Source organism: Chiloscyllium plagiosum, chromosome 41 (genome assembly GCF_004010195.1).
Source record: "Chiloscyllium plagiosum isolate BGI_BamShark_2017 chromosome 41, ASM401019v2, whole genome shotgun sequence".
Classification (NCBI taxonomy): domain Eukaryota; kingdom Metazoa; phylum Chordata; class Chondrichthyes; order Orectolobiformes; family Hemiscylliidae; genus Chiloscyllium; species Chiloscyllium plagiosum.
Window position 1 is genome coordinate 7,687,935 of NC_057750.1, and position 12,140 is coordinate 7,700,074.

The window sequence follows — 12,140 nt, forward strand, 5'->3', positions numbered from 1 at the left end:
AACGTGCAGCACAGGCCCTTTGGCCCATCCATTTCTGTGCCAACACATGATGCCTTTCTAAAGTAAAAGCCTTTTGCCCCTGCATGGTCTGTATCCCTCTATTCCATGCCCATTCATGTATCTGTCAAGATGCCTCTCAAACATTGCTACTGCAGCCACCTCCATGAAGATGTACTCTGGCAGCGCATTCCAGGCACTTAACACCTTCTGTGTGGAAAAAAAAACTGCCTCTCACACCTCCTTTAAACTTACCCCCTTTTACCATAACCCTATGTCTCCTATTAATTTCTACCCTGGAAAAAAGACTCCAATTATCCATTGGGCATGATGGCTCAGTGGTTAGTACTGCTGCCTCATGGCACCGGGGATCTGGGTCCAATTCCACCCCTGGGTGACTGTCTTGTGTGGAGTTTGCACATTGTCTGTGTGCGTTTCCTCCCTCAGTCCACCAATATGCAGGTTAGGGTGGATTGGACCATGGGGAATTGTCCCATAGTGTACAGGGATGTACAGGTTAGGGTGGATTGGCCTTGGGAAATTGTCCTGTAGCTTTCAGTAATGTAGAAATAGGGTGGGATGCTCTTCAATGGGTTGGTGTGGACTCGATGGGCTGAATGGCCTGCTGAATGCACACTGCAGGGATTCTATGAATCTATTTTTGAAAACTTCTATTAGGTCACCCCTCATCCTTCGACATTTAAGTGAAAACAAACTGAGTTTGTCCAATCTCCCCTCGTAGCTAATAAAATCCATACCAGGCAACTTAAACTGTTTCTGCACCCTCTCCAAAGCCTCCACATCCTTTGGTCTTGTGGCAATCAGAACTTTATGCAATATTCCATAAAGGATATTACTGATCTCGATGGGTTTTTACATTAATCAATAGTGGTTACTGGGTTGTCATTGGGGCCAACCTATTACTGAATTCAAGTCTCACCAAACCCACGTTCCAAGGAGGTTAACCTGGGCTTGTCCAGTGACATTACTACTACACCCCCACCCCAATCGTCCAAGTGAATGGCATAAAATGTAGAAAACAAGGCAGAGAAAGCAAGGTAGACCAAGGCTGAATCATCCAATGGTACAAGCCAGCAGATGCTGGCCTGGCAGAAGGCATTCAGATAGGTCACCTAAATAAAATCACTACAGAAAGGATGTGTAGGCCATTCTGAGTCTGACTTGCCATGGCAGTCTGGTCATGGTCTTAACAGCACTGTATTGCCTGCTCCCCATAACTTCCGACCCTCTTGTACACCAAAATTCTGTGTACTATCATACAGTCACTAAAGTGTGGAAGGAGGCCATTCGGCCCAACAAATCCACACTAACCCTCCCATCCAGATCCACACACCCCCCTCCCCACCCCATCTCCGTAGCACTTCCCATGGCTAACCCACCTAACCTGCACATCCCTGGACACTATGGGGCAATTTAGCAAGGTCAATCCACCCTAGCCTGCACATCTTTGGATTGTGGGATGAAACTCACGCAGACACTGGGAGAACGTGCAGACCCCACACAGACAGTTGCCTAAGGGTGGAATCAAACCTGGGTCCCCGATGCTGTGAGGCAGCAGTGCAAACCACTGAGCCACTGTACTGTGTGGAATCCAATACAACGTTAAAAGAAAAATCACACAACACCAGGTTACATTCGAGCAGGTTTATTTGGAAGCACTAGCTTTCAGAGCACTGCTCCTTTATCAGGTGGCTAGCTAATGAAGGAGCGGTGCTGCGAAAGCTAGTACTTCCAAATAAAGCTGTTGGACAATAACCTGGTGTCGTGTGACCTTCAACTTTGTCCACCCCAGTCCAACACCGGCTCTTCCACATCATAATCCAATATATTCATACCATCGAATAAACTGATGATGGAGCTCTCACTACTCTCAGGGAAAAAGAATTTCAAATACAACCATCTCTTCCTCGTCGCCATCTTAATGGGAGATCCCATATTTTGAAACTACGCCCCCTAGTTCTAGATTCTTTCATGACGGGGAACATCCTTCCAATCTCTCGCCCATCCACGCCTCTTAGAACCTTCATGATGTGGGGGAGGCTGGTGTTGGACTGGGGGTGGACAAAGTTAAAAATCACGCGATACCAGGTTATAGTCCAACAGGTTTAATTGGAAGCACTAGCTTTCGGAGTGACACTCCTTCATCAGGTGGTTGTGCAATCTTTAAAAGTCATTTAAAAGACATTTGGAGAAGGACATGAACAGGAAAGGTTTGGAGGAATATGGGCAGATGGGACTGGTTTAGTTTGGGATTATGTTCGGCATGGGCTGTTTGGACCGAAGAGTGTGTTTCAGTGCTGTACGACTCTAAATGCTAAATCACCTCACATTCTTTCAAACTCCGACATGCATGCGCCCAACCCGCTCAAACTTTCCTCAAGACCTGACCCTTCATCCAGGGAATCAGCTGAGCAAACCATCTCTCAATTGCTTCCGAAGCAAGTAATCCTCCCACAGATACTCAGTTTCCTGACCTACAGGCCACAACCAGTGAAGACTGGGGACAATATTTCATCCTCACTAACTCTCAACACTGGAGCCCCCCAGGGGTGCATACTCAGCCCCTTACTGTACTCACTGTATACCCATGACTGCGTTGCCAAATACCAGTCTAACGCCATTTACAAGTTCGCTGATGACACCACCATAGTCGGTCGAATCTTAGATGGCGACGAAACAGAATACAGATAGGAGGTGGAAGACCTGGAAAAATGGTGCACTGAGAACAACCTAGCTCTCAGTGCTGGCAAAACCAAGGAACTCATTATTGACTTTCGGCAGGATGTTACTCATGTCCCCCTACACATTAACAGCACAGAGGTGGAACGAGTGGAGTGTCAAGCTCCTGGGAGTGGTCATTCACAACAAACTTTCCTGGACTCTTCATATGGACGCACTGGTTACAAAGCTGAAAAATGTGTTGCTGGACAAGCGCAGCAGGTCAGGCAGCGTCAAAGGAGCAGGAGAATCGACATTTCGGGCATAAGCCCATCTTCAGCTCTGATCTCCAGCATCTGCAGTCCTCACTTTCTCCGCACTGGTTACAAAGGCCCAACATCTCTTCTTCCTCAGGCAGCTGAGGAAATTTGGCATGACAGCGAATACCCTTAACAACTCTTATAGGTACACCATCGAGAGCATTCTGTCTGGATGTATCACTACCTGGTATGGCAACTGTACTGTTCAAGATTGGAGACGGTTACAGAGTGTGAACAACTCAGCCCAGACAATCACAAAGGCCAACCTACCATCTACAGAATCCATCTACCAGGCCCGCTGTCAAAGAAAGGCCGCCAGCATTCTCAAAGATCCATCCCACCCTGGCAACGTTTTTCTACAACCTCTACCATCAGACACAACGTGGAGTTTCACTCAGTGCCTGAATCCACGCAGTACCTCTTCAGTGTTTTTGATGGGACACAGTGAAGGGGGAATCCCAGCTGGTGGGAATACTGGACAAACCTGGTTTGCTCTTTATTTATTATGGTGGTCAGTCACTGAGCACACTCACAAGAGGCTACCAATGTACTTTTGGCAAAAGCGCAACATTAATTACACACAACAGTAAATGAAACATGAACTACACTATTCAAGAATTACATGAAATAACCTTATTCCAAATATCAGAAATAAAGGTTCAACCCTTTTCCTCTCAGCAAGACTTTACAGATACTCAAGTGTCATTGAACAAATTAAGGTTCCTTGTTCAGTGGATATGGCTGTAACTGGTTTGCTTTAACAAACTCCTCCAATCACGTAATGCAGTTTCTTTAGTTAACACCTCTTCTGGAGATCCTGAGACTTTTAACACAGCTCACTTATTTCTTACCACAGCTTCCTGAAACTCCTTTTCCATAGTCATCTGTTTCTAGAGCTTTTCTCCTACTCAGGACTTCTTTACTTCTATCCTTAATTAAATTAACTTTTAAACTCGGTTCACCCCAGTCCAACACCGTCACCTCCAAATCATTACTTCTATCCTGACTGTTTTGCAGGTTACTACAAACTAACAGAACTTTGGTGGTCTGACTGTACTTGCACACATCTCCTCACCTTCTAGATGACTCTGTCTTTGTTTCCCTGCATCTTCTATCACAATGGAAATATGGTGCTGTAAACAGTGAGATTTAAATGCATTTTTAATATGATTTGTTTTAAGTTTTGGTTACTGACTTATGAGTTGTGTGTGTTTGAAGTTAATTAAACCAAATGTTTTAATAACCAGCACCTATGGGACCAGGAGTACACTGGTTGATCAAAAGGTCTGCTAATCAATGTAAAAAACACACTAAGTAATGGAAACATTATAGAGAGGGTATACACATTGCTGTTAGACTTTATTTAAAGCATAAATCACTTAATTAATAATGCAACTTTACCTTAAATAAAAGTTACCAACAGAAAGCCTTCTCATGTTCACCCTCAACTGACCACGCAGAGATTGCGATAAAACAGTAAACCTCCAGTACTTTGAGTATATATTGTTTGCCAGTTTATCGAGATTGTCAGTTCAAACAAGGTTTACTGGATTAACTTGTAAGTAGATCTGTAGTCATGTTGATTTACTTTAAAGTCGTTTGAAATCCACTTTGGGAGCACTGATTGGCTTTTGCTGACCTTAGGATGGTTTATGACTTAGCAAGGTAAATTGCATTGCTTTTAAATTTGTTAGATATTTCTAGATTTAGGGTTTTTTTTTAAAGCTTAGGGGAAACATTCAGTTCAGAGGGAGATACTTTCTTTAAAATTTACTTTGCCTTGGAGGGTGTTGTTTATATAGAGTGGTGCTCCTGAGAAGAGGGGATTATCATAAAACAAGATTTTGTTAGGGTAAGGAAATGGTGATAGCCCCTGAACAGAAGTGTTGGGAATAAAGCCTTGAAGCTGAATAAATTCAGGTGTACATTAGATCACAGAAGGAGCTATTAGCATGCCCAATCTAGGAGTTAAAATCATTACCAAGATGTTAATAGAATAGAATCCCTACAGTGTGGAAACAGGCTCTTTGGCCCAACATGTCCATACTGACCCTCTGAAGAGGAACTCATCCAGATCCATTCCTCTCCCCTGTTACTCTACATTTATCCCTGACTAATGCACCTACACATCCCTGAACACCATGGGCAATTCAGCACGGCCACTTCACCCTAACTTGCACATCTTTGGACTGTGGGAGGAAACCGGAGCATCCCTGAGAAAACCCACACAGACACAGGGAGAACGTGCAAACTCCACACAGACAGTCACCTATGGGTGGAATCGAACCTGGGTCCCTGGCGCTGTGAGCTACTGTGATTTAGTTTTTCTTCTGGTGAGTGTACTGTACAAATGGTGTTTTTTTGGTAATTGTAAGGAAATGTTTTGGGATTAATAGGATTATACTTAAAAAATCTTGTAGGTAATTCTAATTTATCTTTTTTTGGATTATAAACTTTCATTTAATTGCTGAAACAGAATCTGTAACATTGCATAAGTTTGTTCCAGTGAGAGACCACCTCATTAAAACTAACTCAAAACATGATTTGTCCAGCTGGATTTCCCAGACTGGGATCTGAGCGGTTGAGGAATAATTATATTACCTAGGATTATGGCAATAGATTTTTCATCTTCTCTACTCGTTACTCAATGCACAGAACTATTGACCTCATAGGTCGTAAAGGCTACGTCACAACAAATTCTCACACAACATGGTACCACATTCAAAACTCAAAAATGAAAGTAAAACTGCTCTTCCCTCCATACCACAGAGGATAGAAATAAATCAAATATGTAGTCCTGTTCACTTCAGAACCAAAGTTTCCAAATAATGGTAACAATGAACTTTGTTCTCCAAAACACAAGCTGCCAGAGGAAGTGGTAGAGGCTGGTACAATTACAACAGCTAAAGGGCACCTGGATGGGTAGATGAATAGGAAGGGTTGAGAGGGATATGGGCCAAATGCCAGCAAATGGATGAGATTTATTTAGGACATGTGGTCAGCATGGAGGAGTAGGACCGAAGGGTCTGTTTCTGTGCTGTACATCTCTATGTTCAGGATTTCCAACTCTTTCCCCTTCAACTGTTTGAACTTCTGTAGAAAGAAAGCTACATTACAGAAAAACGTGCTGTCCCTGTCCTGGGAGTGTTTGATGGGGAACAGTGTATAGGGAGCTTTACTCTGCATCTAACCCTGTGCTGTCCCTCTCTTGGGAGTGTTTGATGGGGGGACAGTGTAGATGGAGCTTTACCCTGTATCTAACCCCGTGCTGTCATTGTCCTGGGAGTGTTTGATGGGGACAGTGTAGAGGGAGCTTTACCCTGTATCTAACCCCGTGCTGGCCCTGTCCTGGGAGTTTTAGATGGGGGACAGTGCAGAGGGAGCTTTACTCTGTATCTAACCCTGTGCTATCCCTTTCCTGGGTGTTTTATCAGGGACAGTGTAGAGAGAGCTTTACTTTCGGTTTAGAAAGCAGCAGCAGCTTTACTCTGTCTCTAAACCTAGGTCATGCATGCTGTGTTCTGGTGAAAGGGAGTGCCATTTGTGTGGAAGGAAACTATCAGAGGGATGATGCCAGCGTTGTTGAATAGCCAGCTGAGACACTTGCTTAGATTAGATTAGATTAGATTACTTGCAGTGTGGAAACAGGCCCCTTGGCCCAACAAGTCCACACCGACCCTCCGAAGAGCAACCCACCCAGACCCATTCCCCTACATTCACCCTGTCACACTACGGGCAATTTAGCACGGCCAATTCACCTAACCTGCACATCCAGAAACCCAGCGCAGTTGGACAGCTTCAGCCTAGCCTGGAAGTCTGGAAACTGTGCTGCAGAAAGGAAATGGGTGTGTTCTTACCGTCACACTTCAGTCCCTGTCTCACCAGCCCGAACAGCATCTCGCCACAATGGTCACAGAACGCTGGCGCGCGGTACGAGTGCACATTCAGGGCATGTGGGCGAATCTGGAAATCCTCAAAAGTTGCAGCACCTTAAAAAGACAAAGGAGGAAATCAACGTGAATTCTCTAAGACAAGTGCAGAGCAGCTTTGCAGACTATTCCAGGACAGAATACCTCCCTGCGGACCCCCAGAGGGCAGAACTCTGCAAACTACCTTCACTGTGATTAGGAATGCACCTATTCCATTTTGAATATCCTCTGCTCCAGCCTGTTCCCACACTGTAGGAAATCTTTGACAACAAACCGCACAGAATATTCAAGACGTGGTCTCGCCCTGCATAACATGCTTGGATTTATCTTCAACTCCTCTCATAATGAAGGACAACATCCCACGATGTTCTTGCACAGAAACCTTTCATAATCTGGGCACCAGAACACTTAAATCCCTTTGCACCTCAGAATTCTACAGTCATTCTCCATTTAAAGTAGTACTCTACTTTGTTCTTCCTGATGAAATGAAAAACTTCACATTTTCCCACACTGTATCCCTGCTCGCTCACTCAGCCTCTCGTATTGGTCAGTAATGTCCATATGATTTCTTCACAACATTTTTTCCTATCTCTCTTGGTGCCATCTGTGCATTTGGCTGCTATGCCCTTCACTGCCCTCTTCCAAGTCATTGACGTCAATTGTAAAATTCCAATGTTACAGCACAGATCCCTCAGGGCTTGCAAATATATATTACCCCCTACACCATGTGCTTTGATATTTGGATCAGCCTTCGCTGGGTTAGCATATTGAACACCTTCTGAAAATTCAAGTGTACCATGGCAACAGACTCCCCTTTATTCATAGCCTCTGCTCCTCATTCAAATAAATCAATTAAATTGGTTAAGCCCGATCCCCCTCCAGCAAAACCATATGTGGACTCTTCCAACATCTCCAAACAAAGTACACATCTAACACCTTCCACATGAGCAGATGTCAATGAGTAGATGACTCATGTTTGCTTCTTCCCAGTCCGATGAGAGCATTCCCTGAATCGGGGGAATTTTGGAAAACTAACACCATCTATTACCTCACTTCTTTTTCTCCAAAACCCCTCAGATGAAGTCCACTAAGACCCAGACGCTTATCAATCCAGCTACATCTGGTTTGGTTAGCACCACTTCCCTTGTAAATTTTACTCAGTTCCCCTCTCTCTTTCAACTCTTGATTTATAGCCATTTCTAGCATTCTTCTGTATTCTCAAGAATGAAGGCGGAAGCAAACAAGTTGATTATTCATCCACCTACTTCCTTATTAACTCCCTATAATCACTCTCTCGTAGACTAACATGGAGTTTCTCTTTTCCTTTTCAAATGCCTTGCTATCCATTTACACTCCTAGCGAATGTCTTTGAATCTAACTCTTCCTGCCTAATTAACTTTGGTCACTCCACGCTGTTCTTTGTATCCAAACCAATCATTGATCTGACTTGATTTATTATTATCACATCTACTGGGGCACAGTGAAAAGAGGAAAGATGAAACCCAACTTGGTCCAAGTGGATGAGAAGCACTGAAGGAGAATACAGCAGACGTACATGGAAGGTACGTTGGGAAAAGTGTAGGCTCCATTAGGAACCATAGAGATGATGTGTGCCCTCAATGAGTACTTTGCGTCAGTCTTCACAATGGAAAAGGATGGCGTTGGTATAGACATCAGGGTGCAGAACAGAGTGTGGTGAACTCGGACAATCACAAAGGCCAACCTCCCATCTATAGAATCCATCTACCAGGCCCAAGGAAAGGCCACCTGCATTCTCAAACATCCATCCCACCCTGGCAATGTTTTTCTACAACCTCTACCATTGAGGAGAAGGTACAGAAGCCTGAACACACACACCAGCCGGTTTTGTAACAGTTTCCATCTTACTGTTGCTAGATTACTGAATGGACTCACAAAATCTTAACATTCCCCTGTACCTGTGTTTTTGTTTTTGCCTCTGTTTCCCTATTATTTACTATGTATGCTACTTAACTGTGTGGTTTGCCTGTATTGCTCGCAAGACAAAGCCTTTCACTGTGCCTCGGTACACGTGACAATAAATTCAATTCAGGACTGTGAAAGAGGAGAAGAAGTTAACAAAGAGAGAGGCTATACTGACAACTCCCCAGGCCTGGATGAGATATCTCCCTGGCTGACGAGGGAGGGGAGATCAGGGTCATTAAATGGCGAGCCATAGCTTTAAAGTAAGGAGGAGGCTAAGAGGAGAGTTCAGACTTTATTTTTTACTCAAGGTGGTTGGAGTCACTGCCAAAAAGGTGCTTTGCAAGGGTCATAACCTTGCATAACATTTGGGCAGCACAGAGTTGGAAAATGGGAACAGTATCGTCAGACCTTTGTCAATTTGTGCAGGCAAGATGGGCTGAATGGCCTCTTTCTGCGCTGTAAGGTCCATGAGGAAAAAAAGTGTTGTCCTGGTATTATACAGGCAGGTTGTATGTGGGTGGCACAGTGGCTCAGTGGTTAGCACTGCTACCTCACAGTGCCAGGGACCCGGGTTCGATACCAGCCTCAGGCAACTGTGTGGAGTTTGCACATTCGCCCAGTGTCTGCAGGAGATTCCTCTGAGTGCTCCGGTTTCCCCCCACAGTCCGAAGATGTACAAGCTGGGTTGGATTGGCCATGGCTACAGGAATGGGGCTGAGTAGGATGCTCTTTGGAGGGTTGGCATGGATTCAATGGGCCAAATGGCTGGATTCCACACTACAAGCATCGATTTCTTCTTGAAAACTTTATCCTACATTGTGGCTATTTTAACACATGCAAGTGAGTCCCTTGTCTGAGTCTTGACACTGCCTGTAGGTGTTTGCACTTTCCTCTAATCAGGCCAATGTTGTCCTGGGACCAGAAGACTGTTGACCAAGTCAGTAACTCTTCCACACACCCAGACTGGATACTGTGGGCCAGACAATCATGCAACTGGATGCCATACTGGGTTAGTTAACTGGGAACGTGTTACCAAAGTTACATCTTTTGACATGCTAGACAGAGTCATAGAGATATACAGCACGGAAACAGACCCTTTGGTCAAACCCGTCCATGCTGACCAGATATCCCAACCCAATCTAGTCCCACCTGCCAGCACCCAGCCCATATCCCTCCAAACCCTTCCTAATCATATACCCATCCTAATGCCTTTTAAATGCTGTAATTGTACCAGCCTCTACCACTTCCTCTGGCAGCTCATTCCATACCCGTACCACCCTCTGTGTGAAAAAGCTGCCCCTTAGGTCTCTTTTATATCTTTCCCCTCTCACCCTAAACCTATGCCCTCTAGTTCTGGACTCCACCACCCAAGGGAAGAGACTTTGTCTATTTACCCTATCCATGCCCCTCATGATTTTGTAAACCTCTATAAGGTCTCCAACGCTCCAGGGAAAACAGCCCCAGCCTATTCAGCCTCTCCCTATAGCTCAAACCCTCCAAACCTGACAACTTCCTTGTAAATCTTTTCTGAACCCTTTCAAGTTTAACATCCTTCCTATGGTGAGGAGACCAGAACTGAATGCAGTATTCTAAAAGTTGTCTAAACAAGGTCCTGAACAGCTGCAACATGACCTCCTAAGACCCATACTCAATGCAATGACCAATAAAGTCATTTCTTTACTGTCCTACCTACCTGCACGACTCTACCTTCAAGGAATGATGAACCTGCACTCCAAGGTCTCTTTGTCCTGCAACACTCCCCTGGACCTTACCATTAAGTGTGTAAGTCCTGACTTGATGTGCCTTTCCAAAATGCAGCACCAAATGCAGCTTATCTAAATTACACTCCATCTGTCATTCCTAGGCCCATCTATTCTGGGTAAATAATGTTGCAAACAGATTTAGTCCAAGTGTGTGAAATCTTACTTTGCCCGGTGCCTGTAAGGTTAGACTGGCTTCCCTGGGATCTTCCTATTCCTCTGCTGTTTGACCATCTTTCTCCAAGAAACATTTAGGAGACCCATAACTACTCCCACTGGTAATTTGTTGTTCCTACTATTCCTCATCTGCACCCAAACTAATAAAAGCATTCTACATGGGGCACCCAGTCAAGAGTATGTTTTAAGGAACAAGCATCAAAAAAAAAAGGAAAGAAAGGGTACTGAAGGTTTTTTTTGAAGGGGTGAGGGAGATAATAGTTGAAACTTTATTGCTGGAACAGCACAGCAGGTCAGGCAGCATCCAGGGAACAGGAGATTCGACGTTTCGGGCACAGGCCCTTCTTCAGGAATGAGCAGAGAGTGTTCAGCAGGAGAAGATAAAAGGTAGGGAGGAGGGACTTGGAGGAGGGGCGTTGGAAATGTGATAGGTGGAAAGAGGTCAAGGTGAGGGTGATAGGTCGGAGTAGGATGGAGGCGGAGAGGTCAACAAGAAGACTGCAGGTCAGGAAGGCGACGTGGTCGACGGTGCCCTCCACCGCATCTCCTCCACTTCCAACTCCCCTCCTCCAAGTCCCTCCTCCCTACCTTTTATCTTCTCCTGCTGAACACTCTCTCCCCATCAAACACTCCCAGGACAGGGACAGCACAGGCTTAGATACAGAGTAAAGTTCCCTCTACACTGTCCCCATCAAACACTCCCAGGACAGGGACAGCACAGGGTTAGATACAGAGTAAAGCTTCCTCTACACTGTCCCCATCAAACACTCCCAGGACAGGGACAGCACAGGGTTAGATACAGAGTAAAGCTTCCTCTACACTGTCCCCATCAAACACTCCCAGGACAGGGACAGCACAGGGTTAGATACAGAGTAAAGCTTCCTCTACACTGTCCCCATCAAACACTCCCAGGACAGGGACAGCACAGGGTTAGATACAGAGTAAAGCTTCCTCTACACTGTCCCCATCAAACACTCCCAGGACAGGGACAGCACAGGGTTAGATACAGAGTAAAGCTTCCTCTACACTGTCCCCATCAAACACTCCCAGGACAGGGACAGCACAGGGTTAGATACAGTAGAGTTCAAAAGAACTTTCTGACTAAAATGTCACTCTTAGCTGCCATAAGAAGATGATGGAGGAACATTTCCATTGCTACTTGCAGCACCATGACATGCACAAGCCACAGCCAGCTCTCCCCTCCAGTGTGATTGGATTCATCTCCAGCACGTCAAGAGGTTCAGGCTCTGCTTAGACATTGCCGGAGATCAGTTCCTCTTACTCCCTTGAGTGATGAGAGAGAGAGCGCGAGAGAGAGAGCGTGCACGAGAGAG

The 12,140-nt window shown here is 45.1% G+C and overlaps 1 protein-coding gene across 2 annotated transcripts in view; it reads right to left on the reverse strand.

Moving 5' to 3' along the window:
* Window positions 1–12,140, reverse strand: part of prkd2 (protein kinase D2) — a 102,336-nt gene that overhangs the window by 30,666 nt on the left and 59,530 nt on the right. For both annotated transcript variants that reach the window (XM_043680867.1, XM_043680868.1), the window contains exon 3: window positions 6,854–6,985. In XM_043680867.1, coding sequence (XP_043536802.1) covers window positions 6,854–6,985 — 132 coding nt within the window. The remainder of the gene's footprint in view (window positions 1–6,853; window positions 6,986–12,140) is intronic.